General features: G+C 44.8%; 1 protein-coding gene across 5 annotated transcripts in view; it reads right to left on the minus strand.

Annotated features, from left to right (window-relative positions):
* Window positions 1–17,435, minus strand: part of SCYL2 (SCY1 like pseudokinase 2) — a 158,511-nt gene that overhangs the window by 36,751 nt on the left and 104,325 nt on the right. For all 5 annotated transcript variants that reach the window (XM_063927837.1, XM_063927836.1, XM_063927835.1 and 2 more), the window contains 2 exons: window positions 5,982–6,100; window positions 3,327–3,427 (listed from right to left, as the gene is read on the minus strand). In XM_063927837.1, coding sequence (XP_063783907.1) covers window positions 3,327–3,427; window positions 5,982–6,100 — 220 coding nt within the window. The remainder of the gene's footprint in view (window positions 1–3,326; window positions 3,428–5,981; window positions 6,101–17,435) is intronic.

Below are 17,435 nucleotides of genomic sequence, written 5' to 3' on the forward strand. Positions count from 1 at the left end.
TTACACAAGCACAGAAGGTCAATCATAGAAGCTCCCAGCACATGTACTGTATGTAGGAGAATGTATAAAACGCGTGGAACGTCCACTTACACAAGCACAGAAGGGCAATCATACAAGCTCCCAGCACATGTACTGTATGTAGGAGAATGTATAAAACACTTGGAACGTCCACTTACACAAGCACAGAAGGGCAATCATACAAGCTCCCAGCACATGTACTGTATGTAGGAAAATGTATAAAACACTTGGAACGTCCACTTACACAAGCACAGAAGGTCAATCATAGAAGCTCCCAGCACCACGTCCTGTATGTAGGAGAATGTATAAAACACTTGGAACTTCCACTTACACAAGCACAGAAGGCCAATCATACAAGCTCCCAGCACATGTACTGTATGTAGGAGAATGTATAAAACACTTGGAACGTCCACTTACACAAGCACAGAAGGCCAATCATACAAGCCCCCAGCACATGTACTGTATGTAGGAGAATGTATAAAACACTTACAAATTCCTACAAACGAGCCTAGAATCACCATGTCACAATTATAAATGTATGCATCATAGCAGTGGTAGAAAAACGAAGCTGATAAAAACAAATGATAAATGCTTGAACACACACCAGCCTATAATGGGCAGGTCAGAAGGAGATTACAGGTTTCCTGCCTTTTTTGTAACTTTTGTATATTTGAAAACAGCACTTTCCGGACAGATGTACATATACCAAAATAACAAGCAGCAGAAGACAAAATATAGGACATTTGAAAAAAAAAATAAAAAAAAAAATGCTTGCACTTGTGGTCTACTGTCTGTCATTTCTTTCTTTTTATTCACATAAGTCACATAAGTGGAAACTAAAAAAAATAAAAAAATAAAATAAAACCATGCCAATACAGGTTGAGTATCCTTTATCCAAAATGCTTGGGACCAGAAGTATTTTGGATATTGGATTTTTCCGCATTTTGGAATAATTGCATACCATAATGAGATATCAATCAAAGTGCCGTTTATCCGACAAGTCAGAAAACAGGTGGAATGGCGGCTTAACAAGTCGGCAATTCCACGTGGATCGACGGAATAGCCGCGGATCCACGTGTTTTGTCAGATTCATGGCCAAATCCAACAGGTTTTCGCCCCGTTTCCGACAATGTCAATCCGACTTTAAAAAAAGTCGGATTAGCATTGTCGGGAACTGCCAAATCCAATCGATTTGGCTGCTAATTGAATACTGAGATGTCGGAAAGGATCCGACATCAATTGAATACACCCCATAGTGGACCCTGATCAAGAGGGCCAACATGCATCAGTTCTCCAGTGCCGATTCATTTGGAGGACTTACAAATTGTGGGGCAGATTTATTAACTTGGAGAAGGCATAAGGAAGTGATAAACCAGTACAAGGTGATAAACGCACCAGCCAATCAGCTCCAATATGTAAAATAACAGTTAGGAGCTGATTGGCTGGTGCGTTTATCACCTTGCACTTATCACTGGTTTATCACTTCCTTATGCCTTCTCCAGGTTAATACATTTGCCCCATAAAGCGGTGAGACCAATCAATTTCAATCATTATCTCAGTTATCTTTTGAGTTTAAAACAACTTTTTAGCTCCTGTATTGTACTCATTCAGGGGCATATTTATCAAAAAATATTTGCCACAAATATTAAGGGGTAGCAGTTGATTTACCGACGGACACAATACCGACAATCATAATCCCAACAGCCATTGACCGACAGTCAAAATACCGACAGTCAGAAAACAGACATTTGAAATGCAGACATGCATTTTTAAGGACTTTTTCCCCCAAAACAGACTTGTTCAAAATTTACCATCCCAGTGGACCTGGAGGGGGAATGTACGTGTGTGCGCCGAGCGAGGCACCGTGCCCGAAGCATGGCGAGCGCAGCGCTACACTTACACAGTGTCCATGTCGACCTGTGTCCACATTGACACAAAATCCCCCCATAAAAACTCATGTCGGTATTTTGAAATGTCGGCATTTAAAATGTCGGTATTCTGACTATGTTAGCATTTTCACATGTCGGCATAATGAATGTCGGTATTTTTACTGTAGGGATTATGACCGTCGGTAAGTCATACTAAACCCATATTCTGTATCCCCCGAAGGTGCATAGGAGGGACTCCAACAGATCTCTTCGACACCTGCTGCGATCTCTCCATTCCCGCAGACAGCCGCATCCCCCTTAGGTTTCTATGGGGGATACAATGCCACCAGATTTACCAATTTCTGGAATGTGAAGGAACAGCGTGGACCTGCATTGCATGTGCAATCAGCGGAATCACGCATGCACAGCAACCCGGCAGCACACGGAACATAATGATATATTCCCCCAAAGTGATCACATATTGCAATGTAATACTAGGTACTAATATCGCCCCAGACCGCAATGAATATGGGATCAATGATAAATGAGTCCCTTAATAGAAGACCCTCCATTAAACCTATAGAAGCACACTCATTCCATCAATCTTCTATTCCAAGGGAAACCGTATCACAGATTTTTATTTAGTGCCACGTGTGGCCTACATTTTGCTTCTGATTTGTCAATGAATAAAAAGCATGGAACATCCACGTACAGAAGCACAGAACGGCAATCATACAAGCTCCCAGCACCCGAACTGTATGTAGGACAATGTATAAAACGCATGGAACGTCCACTTACACAAGCACAGAAGGGCAATCATACAAGCTCCCAGCACATGTACTGTATGTAGGATAATTAATAAAAAGCATGGAACGTCCACAAGAACAGAAGGACAGTCATACAAGCTCCCAGCACATGTACTGTATGTAGGAAAATGTATAAAACACTTGGAACGTCCACTTACACAAGCACAGAAGGGCAATCATACAAGCTCCCAGCACATGTACTGTATGTAGGAGAATGTATAAAACACTTGGAACGTCCACTTACACAAGCACAGAAGGTCAATCATAGAAGCTCCCAGCACATGTACTGTATGTAGGAAAATGTATAAAACACTTGGAACGTCCACTTACACAAGCACAGAAGGGCAATCATACAAGCTCCCAGCACATGTACTGTATGTAGGAGAATGTATAAAACACTTGGAACGTCCACAAGAACAGAAGGGCAATCATACAAGCTCCCAGCACATGTCCTGTATGTAGGAGAAAGTATAAAACACTTGGAACGTCCACTTACACAAGCACAGAAGGGCAATCATACAAGCTCCCAGCACATGTCCTGTATGTAGGAGAATGTATAAAACACTTGGAACGTCCACTTACACAAGCACAGATGGCCAATCATACAAGGTCCCAGCACATATAGTTGACTTACTTCTGCTGCTCTTGCATCATATGAAGCTGTTCAAGCTTAGTTTTATGCTCTGCCTCCAATTTGTTCAGCATTTCTTTAATCACGGACATGAAAGCATTAAACTGTATGAGAGTAACAATAATAAGAAAAATGTCAGACACATTTTCACATAATCCTAGTAGTCTCGCAAATAAACTCATTAGTTAGCATAATGAACCAAATGAATACAGCTAATTCCTTACCCTTTTTCCCCTTCTGGTAACCGGATGGTATTGGGATCCCGGTGCTTGGAATGCAGTCAGAATACAGACTTCGGCATCCCGATGCTCAGGATCCTGACACCTATTAGGTGAGTAATCTCTCCTCTCCTCTCTCCTCCCCCCCCCCCCCACAGATTAATCATCTACTTTACCAATGTGTGGCAACACCCTTTAATGTGTCCAGTATGTAACATATCGTTACAAATTCCTACAAACGAGCCTAGAATCACCATGTCACAATTATAAATGTATGCATCATAGCAGTGGTAGAAAAACGAAGCTGATAAAAACAAATGATAAATGCTTGAACACACACCAGCCTATAATGGGCAGGTCAGAAGGAGATTACAGGTTTCCTGCCTTTTTTGTAACTTTTGTATATTTGAAAACAGCACTTTCCGGACAGATGTACATATACCAAAATAACAAGCAGCAGAAGACAAAATATAGGACATTTGAAAAAAAAAATAAAAAAAAAAATGCTTGCACTTGTGGTCTACTGTCTGTCATTTCTTTCTTTTTATTCACATAAGTCACATAAGTGGAAACTAAAAAAAATAAAAAAATAAAATAAAACCATGCCAATACAGGTTGAGTATCCTTTATCCAAAATGCTTGGGACCAGAAGTATTTTGGATATTGGATTTTTCCGCATTTTGGAATAATTGCATACCATAATGAGATATCATGGCGATGGGACCCAAGTCTAAGCACAGAATGCATTTATGTTTTATATACACCTTATACACACAGCAGGAAGGTAATTTTATACAATATTTTTAATAACTGTGCATTAAACAAAGTACTGTATGTGTACATTCACACAATTCATTTATGTTTCATATACACCTTATACACACAGCCTGGAGGTCATTGAATACAATATTTTTTATAAACTTTGTGTATTAAACAAAGTTTGTGTACATTGAGCCATCAGAAAACAAAGGTTTCACTATCTCACTCAAAAAATTCTGTATTTCGGAATATTTGGATATGGGATACTCTGCCTGTACTAGTATTTTATCTTACACACAAGAAAGGCAGAATCAGGATACAACATTTTATAAGGATTCAGGAGTGATATATGGGGCAGGATAATCTCTTTGTTTTAAAAGTATCCTAGTACAACATTCATTATTATTAACAGCATGGTAACACATATGAATTAATTATTTAGAATCATTAAGCAGCATAATAAGACAATGTGTCAGTTGTATAAAAGATATACAAACAGCACCAGTGTCATGTTTGTAAAGGAGGCACAATCAGCAACACGAGCCAAAAGTTTGCAAAGGCGACATTCAAGCAGTGACTATAAAGATCAGCAATGCCTCACATGTCATTAATTACTAGTTATAGTATAGATATGCTCTATGCTGTATGTGTGCTGTGCATCTCTAAGCTTAGTATGTCCAGTAACGGTATAAGCTTCTTTAGATTTCTCTGTAAACATCTTTCTTGTGCAGATATAAGACATGAGAGAACATCATTAGCATACATGAATTAAGGAGCAGTGACATACTGTTGTTTTAAGGTAAGTTCCTTTTAATATTGTTTTCTGGTTATTTTTAATCCACTCTCTTTGTACTTTTTTTTCTAAGCCTGGACTCATTCGCCTATAGATCGTATTAAATTAAAATATTACAAAGAATAAACTTCAGCACCAGAACTTAAGGCCCGTATTCACAGGCAGATCTAGGGAGAGATGTGGGCTGAGCGAACCGCTCAGCACACATCTCTCCCCCCACTCAGCACAGCGCGATGTGTGCTGAGAGTGCGGGGCGCTCATTTCACCCAGCGGGTTAAATGAGCGACCTGCTAGATTGGCCTGCATGCAGGCCAATCTAGCACCAGCGATAGCGATGCGCAGGGCTGCGCATCGCTATCGCTGTAAGGGGTACACACGGAGCGATCATGCTTAAAATCTAAGCAATCTAGTCAGATTGCTTAGATTATCGTTCCGTGAGTACCCCCCCTTTACACACATCATCGCTGGGGACAACCGTACACAAGGGAACTCCACCAGACAAAAGTCCAGACTCTGATAACCAGGGTGAGCATATGAGCAGCAACTAAAACATTGTAGTCATGTTTAAACTAGAATTTGTTCTGCTACAATAACTTGGTCAGGGAAAACATCCATTTTAATGCTTAACTAATTTAAGAATTGCTACAAATTATAGACTGCAGAAGGCCGCTTATAAATGATGCAGTTGTAGGATTGGCAACTAACAAACTTTATTTCCGTTAATCCTTCACAGATGTTCAGAAACCAGGACTCGGTAATCCATATACTATTCATGCAGTATCATACAAGCACATGAGAACTGGATGGTTACACTGTATGAGCAGAGAGGTGGCACGTTACAGGCACTACTTCCTAACCACCACAACTAGCTGCCTATACCACGCTCACCTGGTTAAGATTGAGGTTGTTTTCGATACTAAGAGGAATCAAATGAGGCAATACTCTTCCAGCCAGCTGCTCTTTGGTAACACCAAGCTTCTTATGTGTAAAGGTGCATTTGTATATACCTGCAGGAATAAAAAACATATGGATTATATATTTTCTTCAGCAAAGAGTCTTGTAATTAACCAGGACATACACATCATACATTATATACACATCATACATTATATATACATTATATATATATATATATATATATATATATATATCTCTACACATACATACAAGGAGCTGGGTCAGGCACTCTCCTGATGTCGGCTATCCAATGTAATTGCTCCGGTGCCTTCCTGACACTGACAGCTGGTACAGTCTGTTTATGTACTCAATATATAAAAAGGCGGCACTCACGAGACTGCTAATAAAGTGAACAGCGGTGCAAATTTAATCCATAACTCAACGTTTCGGGGCTCTAACACCCCTATATACACACACGTGTGTGTATATATATATATATATATATACATATACATACACACACACATACATATACAAAAAATGGATTCCCAGGGGAGCTAATTATTTATGTAGTTAATTGACTGTTTCCAATCGCCAAGTTATGACCACAATTTGTAAAAAGACTATTTATTCATATGTTTGACAATGAACCACAGTTTATATAATAGCCATGTAATTTGTTTCAGAACAATAAATCAATATTAAAAGCATAACACTCTATACATGAGTGTCGTGGTTGATGTAATATTTCTTAATCCAATGGCGTCTCCAAAGCATATCATTGGATGTTTGATGACCTCACAACCACGTGGCCTGTCTGACGCACTGTGTCCACCTGTGCAGCTGCTCCCACTGTCTGATCCAGAGGTTTCCCGACGAGTCACGGCTATACCATAGCCGGCGGCGCGGTGTGTGGTCCCGGGTGGCGGGCAGCGGGTATGCAGTTTGTGCCAGTGGATTTTCTTTGAACCGTGTGGTAACCAGCCCACAGCGTGTGCTATATTGTACGAGTCCTATACAATTTGTCCGTGGACCTGTTACTGTTTTTAAATTGAATAAACAGTCTGCACTATGAGCGCCTTTTCCATTGTGTTTTATTCCTACATATATATATATATATATATATATATATATATATATATATATATATATATATATATATATATATATATAATGCACACACAGTATATTGAGAGGTATAAGCAATTGCGGTCGACCGCAAAGTTCCCACCATTGAAGATAATGGAGGGGGCTGTGCGATGCGCGTCTGACAGCTCAGACGCGCATACAGCCAATCAGGAGAGTGCCACGACGTGGCGCTCCCTGATTGGCTGAAGGGACCTTCTGTGACAGCAGTCACGGGGGGTCTCTGCATTCGGGGAAAGGGGTCCCATGTGTATGCGGTTTTTTTTTTGCCAAGAACGTGGATTACAAATATCACAGGACACTGGATTTAGGAGAGTATATAATTTTATTTTCAGGTACCCCGGATTCTTCGACATTGGAGACGTGGCAGTCGGCGTGTCAACATAGGTAAGTATGTGTGTGTCGGCATGTGTGAAATAAAGTTGTATTTTCACGGTGTGCGTGTCCTGTTTTTATTTGGGTATTTTTTTTGCAGAAGAACTACAGGTACCAACGAGCCCATTTCCCCCCCGCATGCTGGTACTTGTGGTTCTCCAAGTACCAGCTTGCGGAGGAGGCTTGCTGGGACTTGTAGTTCTTCTGCAAAAAACTATATACTTTCATTTTCAACAAGGCTATATCAGCCTCCCATACGCAGCCCTTGGATGGGGGGGGGGCAGCCTCGGGCTTCACCCCTGGCCCTTGGGTGGCTGGGGGGGGGGGGCCTTGATTTAAGGGGTCCCCACTCCTCCAGGGTACCCAGGCTAGGGGTGACTAGTTGGGTATTTAATGCCACGGCCGCAGGGAACGGTATAAAAGTGTCCCCCGGCTGTGGCATTATCTGTCCAGCTAGTGGACCCCGGTGCTGGTACAAAAAATACGGGGGACCCCCTGTCATTTTCCCCCCCGTATTTTTGCAACCAGGACCGGCTCAAAGAGCCCGAGGCTGGTTATGCTTAGGAGGGGGGACCCCACACAATTTTTTTTCGTTTTTTTTACCGTATTTTGTACCATCTGAAAAGTCGTTTCAAAATCAGTCAAATGGTCCGTTTTTCGACAGCGGGACTGTCGAATCCGTTTTTTATTGAATATGTCGAATTCCGGCACCCGCCGGCCGGAATTCGACGGTCGAATTGTGTCGAATTTAAAAACGGGTGAAAAATTGCCGCAATTCGCCCGGAATTGCATATACCCCTAAGAATTATCTATATATTATATATACACAGGGTGGTCCATACAGTGCATCCGGAAAGTATTCACAGCGCTTCACTTTTTCCACATTTTGTTATGTTACAGCATTATTCCAAAATGGAATAAATTCATTTTTGTCCCCAAAATTCTACACACAATACCCCATAATGACAACATGAAAAGAGTGTTTTTTTCAGTTTTCTGCAAATGTATTAAAAATAAAAAATGACGGTACGTTTCCTACAAGCCCACGGATGGCTCGTCAACTGGAAGAAGTCCTCGCTGGTCCCTGCTCGGAGCATGGTGCACCTGGGGGCACTGCTGGACACACATAGCCAAAGACTGTTTCTGTCTCCAAGGAAAGTCCTGTTACTTAAGGACAGGATCAGATACTTCCTCTCTCGCCCAAGAGTGTCTATATACACTCGGCAATGCAAGTACTAGGCCTCATGGTATCGGCTTTCTACATGGTAGAGTACGCTCAATTTCATTCCCGCTCTCTACAGAGTTTAATCCTTTCCAAGTGGGATGGCCTGCCTCATCGGATCAGGTCTCAAATGATCTCCTTGACTCCAGAGGTTCGTCTGTCACTGAGCTGGTGGCTACAGGACCAGCAGTTGAGCAGGGCCCATGCTTTCTGGATCCCTAACTGGGTCCTACTGACTACAGAAGCCAGTCTAAGGGGTTAGGGCGCGGTGCTGGAGCAACACTCTCTCCAGGGTCGGTGGACCAAGGAGAAATCTATATTCTGGATTTGAGGGCAGTGTTCAACGCTTTGACTCTTGCCCTGCCTCTCATACAGAACAGGCCTGTTCAAGTACAATCAGACAACGTCACCACGGTGGAATACATAAACCATCAAGGCGGCACTCGAAGCCGCATGGCAATGATGGAAGTGTCAAAAATCCCTCGTTGGGCGGAATGCCATCTGCCAGCAGTGTTCATTCCGCTAGTCCTCAACTGGGAAGCGGATTTCCCCAGTTGTCAAGACGTGCAAGCCGGAGAGTGGAGTCTTCATCAGGAAGTATTTCAACTCCCAGTGGACAAGTGGGGTCTCCCAGATGTAGACCTGATGGCGTCTCGACACAATCACAAAGTACCGGTCTTCGGATCAAGGACAAGGGATCCTCAAGCAGCGTTCGTGGACGCACTGACAATTCCATGGAACGTTGCCCTACATGTTCCTTCCAGTGTCACTCCTGCCCAGAGTACTGCGAAAGTTCAAACAAGAAAGAGGAATACTAATTCTAGTCGCTCCTGTGTGGCCCAGACGGCATTGGTTCTCAGAACTGCAGGGTCTATCGATCGAGCGTCCTCTTCTATTTCCTCAATGCCCAGACCTCCTCGTTCAGGGCCCTTGTGTCTACCCAGATAATTGGCTTTGACGGCGTGGCTCTTGAAGCTTCACTCCTGAGGGCCAAAAGATTCTCTGAGGCGGTTATCCAAATTATGCTAAAGGCCCGCAAACCGGCTTCTGCACGGATTTATTATAGGGTCTGGAATTCTTAAAAACATAGAAACATAGAATTTGACGGCAGATAAGAACCACTTGGCCCATCTTTTTTATCCTTTAGGTAATCGCAACCCTTTTTGAACCTTAATTCTTTGTAAGGATATTCATATGCCTATCCCAAGCATGTTTAAATTGCTCTACAGTCTTAGCCTCTACCACCTCTAATGGGAGGCTATTCCACTTATCCACTACCCTTTCTGTGAAATAATTTTTCCTTAAATTTCCCCTGAACCTGCCTCCCTCCAGTTTCAGTGTATGTCCTCGAGTTCTAATACTTCTTTTCCTTTGAAAAATGTTTCCTTCCTGAACTTTGTTAAAACCTTTGGTATATTTGAAAGTTTCTATCATGTCTCCCCTTTCCCTTCTCTCCTCCATACTATACTATTCTTACTTCACCTGGTGTGCTGCTAAGAATTACCATGATTATAAATTTAGTACTTCCAGCCTTCTGACTTTTTTGCAACAAGGCCTGGATTTAGGACTTCGTCTGGCCTCCCTCAAGTCTTACATATCTGCCTTGTTGGTGTGGTTTCAGAGAAAAATTGCGTCTATGCCTGAGTGTTTATACATTCACTCAGGGCGTACTGCGGATTCAGCCTCCCTATGTCCCTTCTGTGGCTCCATGGGATTTGTCTGTTGTCCTGAATGCCCTGCAAGAGTCTCCATTTGAACCTCTTGAGTCAGTAGACCTTAAATGGCTTACGGTTTTTTTGATATTTCATCGTGACCAAGCAGTTCTCCGAACTCGCCCCGGTTATTTATCTAAGGTGGTGTCATCTTTTCACCTTAACCAAGAGATTGTGGTTCCGGCCTTCATCCCTTCTGACTTGTCCTCCAAACAGCGGTCTTTTGATGTGGTAAGGGCTCCCTGTATATATGTGGAAAGGACTGCCTCTATTGGGGTGTAGTATGGCTGACCGGCGCCGGGATCCCGGCGGGGAGGGGCGAGTGCAGCAAGCCCCTTGCGGGCTCGCTGCGCTTGCCACGCTGCGGGCTCGGTAGCGACCTGCGGTCGCCACGGGTTCTATTCCCACTCTATGGGGGTCGTGGACACCCACGAGTGGAAATAGTCCCTGTTGGTCGGCATGCCGACCATCGGGATAGTGAGATGTCGGTATGCCGGAGGAGGTCATGTGACCGTCGGTCTCCCGACCGCCGGTCACATGAATACCACCCCTCTATTGGGAGGTCAGATGTCCTTTTTGTACTATTTGGTTTCCACAAACGTGGGTGGCTGCGAATAAGCAAACCTTGGCAGATTGATTAGAATGGTGATTGCACAAGCTTATGCGCAGGCTGGGCTCCCAGCTCCTGCTGCTATTAAAGCCCATTCTACTCGGTCTGTTGGACCTTCTTGGGCGGCCCGCAGGACAGTTGTGCAAGGCGGCTACGTGGTCCTCAGTGAACACGTTTACTAGGTTTTATGCCTTTGATACTTCCACCTCCCAGGATGCTTCCTTTGGACGCCGGGTTTTCATGCCCGCTAAGGCGCGTTCCCTCCCTCGAGGAACTGCTTTAGGACATCCCCGATGTATTCCCTGTGGAACACAGTGTACCCCGCTGCAGAAAAGGAGATTTATGGTAGACTTAACATGGTTAAATCTCTTTCTGCGAGGTACACTAGGTTCCACAGGGCGCCCACCCTGACGCACTTCGCTTCTATGGGTTTGTATTGCATTAGCCGCTAGTCCCTTCTCCTGTCGTGAGAATGTGGTTCTATGTGAATAACATCTGCCTTCTCTTTTACCTGCTTCTGCATTGGGCTGATTGACAAAACTGAGCTCACAGTGCCTCCCTATAGAGGAGGCCCCGCAATGCATCCTGGGACAGTCTAAAGCTTTAGCCTGTTGGTGCCTCTGGATCAAGATCCATCTCTACACCCCGATGTATTCCCTGTGGAACCCAGTGTACCTCGCAGAAAGAGATTTAACCATGGTAAGTCTGCCATAAATCTCTTTTTGCCTGTTTTTAGGTCACATTCCAACAGAATATAAATCATTATTTATAGATCACCCACCCAAATTATACCTTGTTTTATTTTCCAGAATACTTTATGAAAAGAGCATTAGTTTGGATTTATTCACATGGCAAAACCAATCTTCGTAAAATGGCCACCCCCCCCCAAAAAAAATAAATAAATAAATATTTAATTGCAAGAAAGACAAAAAAAAGGTTCGATTTTGTTTTTTCTTCTAACCACCGCCATAAAATTCTTCGCTTTTTAAAACTCACAAAAAGCCTGATTTTACACATAGGCCTTAATAAATGTGCAGTAGAAAATAATAATAATAAAAAAATAAAAAAATGAATGAACCGCATAAAATATGTGGGAATGACATAGTAGCTAAAATAAGAATTTACTTACCGATAATTCTATTTCTCGGAGTCCGTAGTGGATGCTGGGGTTCCTGAAAGGACCATGGGGAATAGCGGCTCCGCAGGAGACAGGGCACAAAAAGTAAAGCTTTTCCAGATCAGGTGGTGTGCACTGGCTCCTCCCCCTATGACCCTCCTCCAGACTCCAGTTAGGTACTGTGCCCGGACGAGCGTACACAATAAGGGAGGATTTTGAATCCCGGGTAAGACTCATACCAGCCACACCAATCACACCGTACAACTTGTGATCTAAACCCAGTTAACAGTATGATAACAGAGGAGCCTCTGAAAGATGGCTCCCTAAACAATAACCCGAATTAGTTAACAATAACTATGTACAAGTATTGCAGATAATCCGCACTTGGGATGGGCGCCCAGCATCCACTACGGACTCCGAGAAATAGAATTATCGGTAAGTAAATTCTTATTTTCTCTATCGTCCTAGTGGATGCTGGGGTTCCTGAAAGGACCATGGGGATTATACCAAAGCTCCCAAACGGGCGGGAGAGTGCGGATGACTCTGCAGCACCGAATGAGAGAACTCCAGGTCCTCTTTTGCCAGGGTATCAAATTTGTAGAATTTTACAAACGTGTTCTCCCCTGACCACGTAGCTGCTCGGCAGAGTTGTAATGCCGAGACCCCTCGGGCAGCCGCCCAAGATGAGCCCACCTTCCTTGTGGAATGGGCCTTAACAGATTTAGGCTGTGGCAGGCCTGCCACAGAATGTGCAAGTTGAATTGTGTTACAAATCCAACGAGCAATCGACTGCTTAGAAGCAGGCGCACCCAACTTGTTGGGTGCATACAGTATAAACAGCGAGTCAGATTTTCTGACTCCAGCCGTCCTTGAAATGTATATTTTTAAAGCTCTGACAACGTCCAACAACTTGGAGTCCTCCAAGTCGCTTGTAGCCGCAGGCACTACAATAGGCTGGTTCAGGTGAAACGCTGATACCACCTTAGGGAGAAAATGCGGACGCGTCCGCAGCTCTGCCCTATCCGAATGGAAAATTAAATAAGGGCTTTTATAAGATAAAGCCGCCAGTTCAGATACTCTCCTGGCGGAAGCCAGGGCCAGTAACATAGTCACTTTCCATGTGAGATATTTCAAATCCACATTTTTTAGTGGTTCAAACCAATGGGATTTGAGGAAATCTAAAACTACATTTAGATCCCACGGTGCCACCGGAGGCACCACAGGAGGCTGTATATGCAGTACTCCTTTGACAAAAGTCTGGACCTCAGGGACTGAGGCCAATTCTTTTTGGAAGAATATTGACAGGGCCGAAATTTGAACCTTAATAGATCCCAATTTGAGACCCATAGACAATCCTGATTGCAGGAAATGTAGGAAACGACCCAGTTGAAATTCCTCCGTCGGAGCACTCCGATCCTCGCACCACGCAACATATTTCCGCCAAATGCGGTGATAATGCTTCGCGGTGACTTCCTTTCTTGCCTTAATCAAGGTAGGAATGACTTCTTCTGGAATGCCTTTTCCTTTTAGGATCTGGCGTTCAACCGCCATGCCGTCAAACGCAGCCGCGGTAAGTCTTGAAAGAGGCAGGGACCCTGTTGAAGCAGGTCCCTTCTCAGAGGTAGAGGCCACGGATCGTCCGTGACCATCTCTTGAAGTTCCGGGTACCAAGACCTTCTTGGCCAATCCGGAGCCACTAGTATCGTTCTTACTCCGCTTTGCCGTATGATTCTCAATACCTTTGGTATGAGAGGCAGAGGAGGAAACACATACACCGACTGGTACACCCAAGGTGTTACCAGCGCGTCCACAGCTATTGCCTGCGGATCTCTTGACCTGGCGCAATACCTGTCCAGTTTTTTGTTGAGGCGAGACGCCATCATGTCCACCATTGGTCTTTCCCAACGGTTTATTAGCATGTGGAAAACTTCTGGATGAAGTCCCCACTCTCCCGGGTGAAGATCGTGTCTGCTGAGGAAGTCTGCTTCCCAGTTGTCCACGCCCGGGATGAACACTGCTGACAGTGCTATCACGTGATTCTCCGCCCAGCGAAGGATCCTGGCAGCTTCTGCCATTGCACTCCTGCTTCTTGTGCCGCCCTGTCTGTTTACATGGGCGACTGCCGTGATGTTGTCCGACTGGATCAACACCGGTCTTCCTTGAAGCAGAGGTTCCGCCTGGCTTAGAGCATTGTAGATTGCTCTTAGTTCCAGAATGTTTATGTGAAGAGACTTTTCCAGGCTCGACCACACTCCCTGGAAGTTTCTTCCTTGTGTGACTGCTCCCCAGCCTCTCAGGCTGGCGTCCGTGGTCACCAGGATCCAATCCTGTATGCCGAATCTGCGGCCCTCCAATAGATGAGCCCTCTGCAACCACCACAGAAGAGATACCCTTGTCCTTGGAGACAGGGTTATCCGCAGGTGCATCTGAAGATGCGACCCTGACCATTTGTCCAACAGATCCCTTTGGAAAATTCTTGCATGGAATCTGCCGAATGGAATTGCTTCGTAAGAAGCCACCATTTTTCCCAGGACTCTTGTGCATTGATGTACAGACACCTTTCCTGGTTTTAGGAGGTTCCTGACCAGGTCGGATAACTCCTTGGCTTTTTCCTCGGGAAGAAAAACCTTTTTCTGAACCGTGTCCAGAATCATCCCTAGGAACAGCAGACGAGTTGTCGGCATTAATTGGGATTTTGGAATATTCAGAATCCATCCGTGCTGCTTTAGCACCTCTTGAGATAGTGCTAATCCCATCTCTAGCTGTTCTCTGGACCTTGCCCTTATTAGGAGATCGTCCAAGTATGGGATAATTAATACGCCTTTTCTTCGAAGAAGAATAATCATCTCGGCCATTACCTTTGTAAAGACCCGAGGTGCCGTGGACAAACCAAACGGCAGCGTCTGAAACTGATAGTGACAGTTTTGTACAACGAACCTGAGGTACCCCTGGTGTGAGGGGTAAATTGGAACGTGGAGATACGCATCCTTGATGTCCAAGGATACCATAAAGTCCCCTTCTTCCAGGTTCGCTATCACTGCTCTGAGTGACTCCATCTTGAACTTGAACTTCTTTATGTACAGGTTCAAGGACTTCAGATTTAGAATAGGCCTTACCGAGCCATCCGGCTTCGGTACCACAAATAGAGTGGAATAATACCCCTTCCCTTGTTGTAGAAGAGGTACCTTGACTATCACCTGCTGAGAGTACAGCTTGTGAATGGCTTCCAAAACCGTCTCCCTTTCGGAGGGGGACGTTGGTAAAGCAGACTTCAGGAAACGGCGAGGTGGATCTGTCTCTAATTCCAACCTGTACCCCTGAGATATTATCTGCAGGATCCAGGGATCTACCTGCGAGTGAGCCCACTGCGCGCTGTAATTTTTGAGACGACCGCCCACCGTCCCAGAGTCCGCTTGAGAAGCCCCAGCGTCATGCTGAGGCTTTTGTAGAAGCCGGGGAGGGCTTCTGTTCCTGGGAAGGAGCTGCCTGTTGCTGTCTCTTCCCTCGACCTCTGCCTCGTGGCAGATATGAATAGCCCTTTGCTCTCTTATTTTTAAAGGAACGAAAGGGCTGCGGTTGAAAAGTCGGTGCCTTTTTCTGTTGGGGAGTGACTTGAGGTAGAAAGGTGGATTTCCCGGCTGTAGCCGTGGCCACCAAATCTGATAGACCGACTCCAAATAACTCCTCCCCTTTATACGGCAAAACTTCCATATGCCGTTTTGAATCCGCATCGCCTGTCCACTGTCGCGTCCATAAAGCTCTTCTGGCCGAAATGGACATAGCACTTACCCGTGATGCCAGTGTGCAGATATCCCTCTGTGCATCACGCATATAAAGAAATGCATCCTTTATTTGTCCTAACGACAGTAAAATATTGTCCCTGTCCAGGGTATCAATATTTTCAATCAGGGACTCTGACCAAACTACCCCAGCACTGCACATCCAGGCAGTCGCTATAGCTGGTCGTAGTATAACACCTGCATGTGTGTATATACTTTTTTGGATATTTTCCATCCTCCTATCTGATGGATCTTTAAGTGCGGCCGTCTCAGGAGAGGGTAACGCCACTTGTTTAGATAAGCGTGTTAGCGCCTTGTCCACCCTAGGAGGTGTTTCCCAGCGCTCCCTAACCTCTGGCGGGAAAGGGTATAATGCCAATAATTTCTTTGAAATTATCAGCTTTTTATCAGGGGCAACCCACGCTTCATCACACACGTCATTTAATTCTTCTGATTCAGGAAAAACTATAGGTAGTTTTTTCACACCCCACATAATACCCTGTTTAGTGGTACCTGTAGTATCAGCTAAATGTAACGCCTCCTTCATTGCCAAAATCATATAACGTGTGGCCCTACTGGAAAATACGGTTGATTCGTCACCGTCACCACTGGAATCAGTGCCTGTGTCTGGGTCTGTGTCGACCGACTGAGGCAAAGGGCGTTTCACAGCCCCTGACGGTGTTTGAGGCGCCTGGACAGGCACTAATTGATTGTCCGGCCGCCTCATGTCGTCAAACGACTGCTTAAGCGAGTTGACGCTATCCCGTAATTCCACAAATAAAGGCATCCATTCTGGTGTCGACCCCCTAGGAGGTGACATCCCCATATTTGGCAATTGCTCCGCCTCCACACCAATATCGTCCTCATACATGTCGACACACACGTACCGACACACAGCAGACACACAGGGAATGCTCTACACGAAGACAGGACCCACTAGCCCTTTGGGGAGACAGAGGGAGAGTCTGCCAGCACACACCAAAAAAGCGCTATATATGACAGGGATAGCTTTATAATAAGTGCTCCCTTATAGCTGCTTTATATATATCAAAATATTGCCATTAAATTTGCCCCCCCTCTCTGTTTTACCCTGTTTCTGTAGTGCAGTGCAGGGGAGAGACCTGGGAGCCGTCCTGACCAGCGGAGCTGTGAGAGGAAATGGCGCCGTGTGATGAGGAGATAGGCCCCGCCCCTTTTCCGGCGGGCTCGTCTCCCGCTATTTTGTGAATCCAGGCAGGGGTTAAATATCTCCATATAGCCTCTGGGGGCTATATGTGAGGTATTTTTAGCCTTTTAATAGGTTTTCATTTGCCTCCCAGGGCGCCCCCCCCCAGCGCCCTGCACCCTCAGTGACTGCGTGTGAAGTGTGCTGAGAGGAAAATGGCGCACAGCTGCAGTGCTGTGCGCTACCTTTAGAAGACTGCAGGAGTCTTCAGCCGCCGATTCTGGACCTCTTCTTACTTCAGCATCTGCAAGGGGGCCGG

Source organism: Pseudophryne corroboree, chromosome 6, assembly GCF_028390025.1.
Source record: "Pseudophryne corroboree isolate aPseCor3 chromosome 6, aPseCor3.hap2, whole genome shotgun sequence".
NCBI lineage: Eukaryota > Metazoa > Chordata > Amphibia > Anura > Myobatrachidae > Pseudophryne > Pseudophryne corroboree.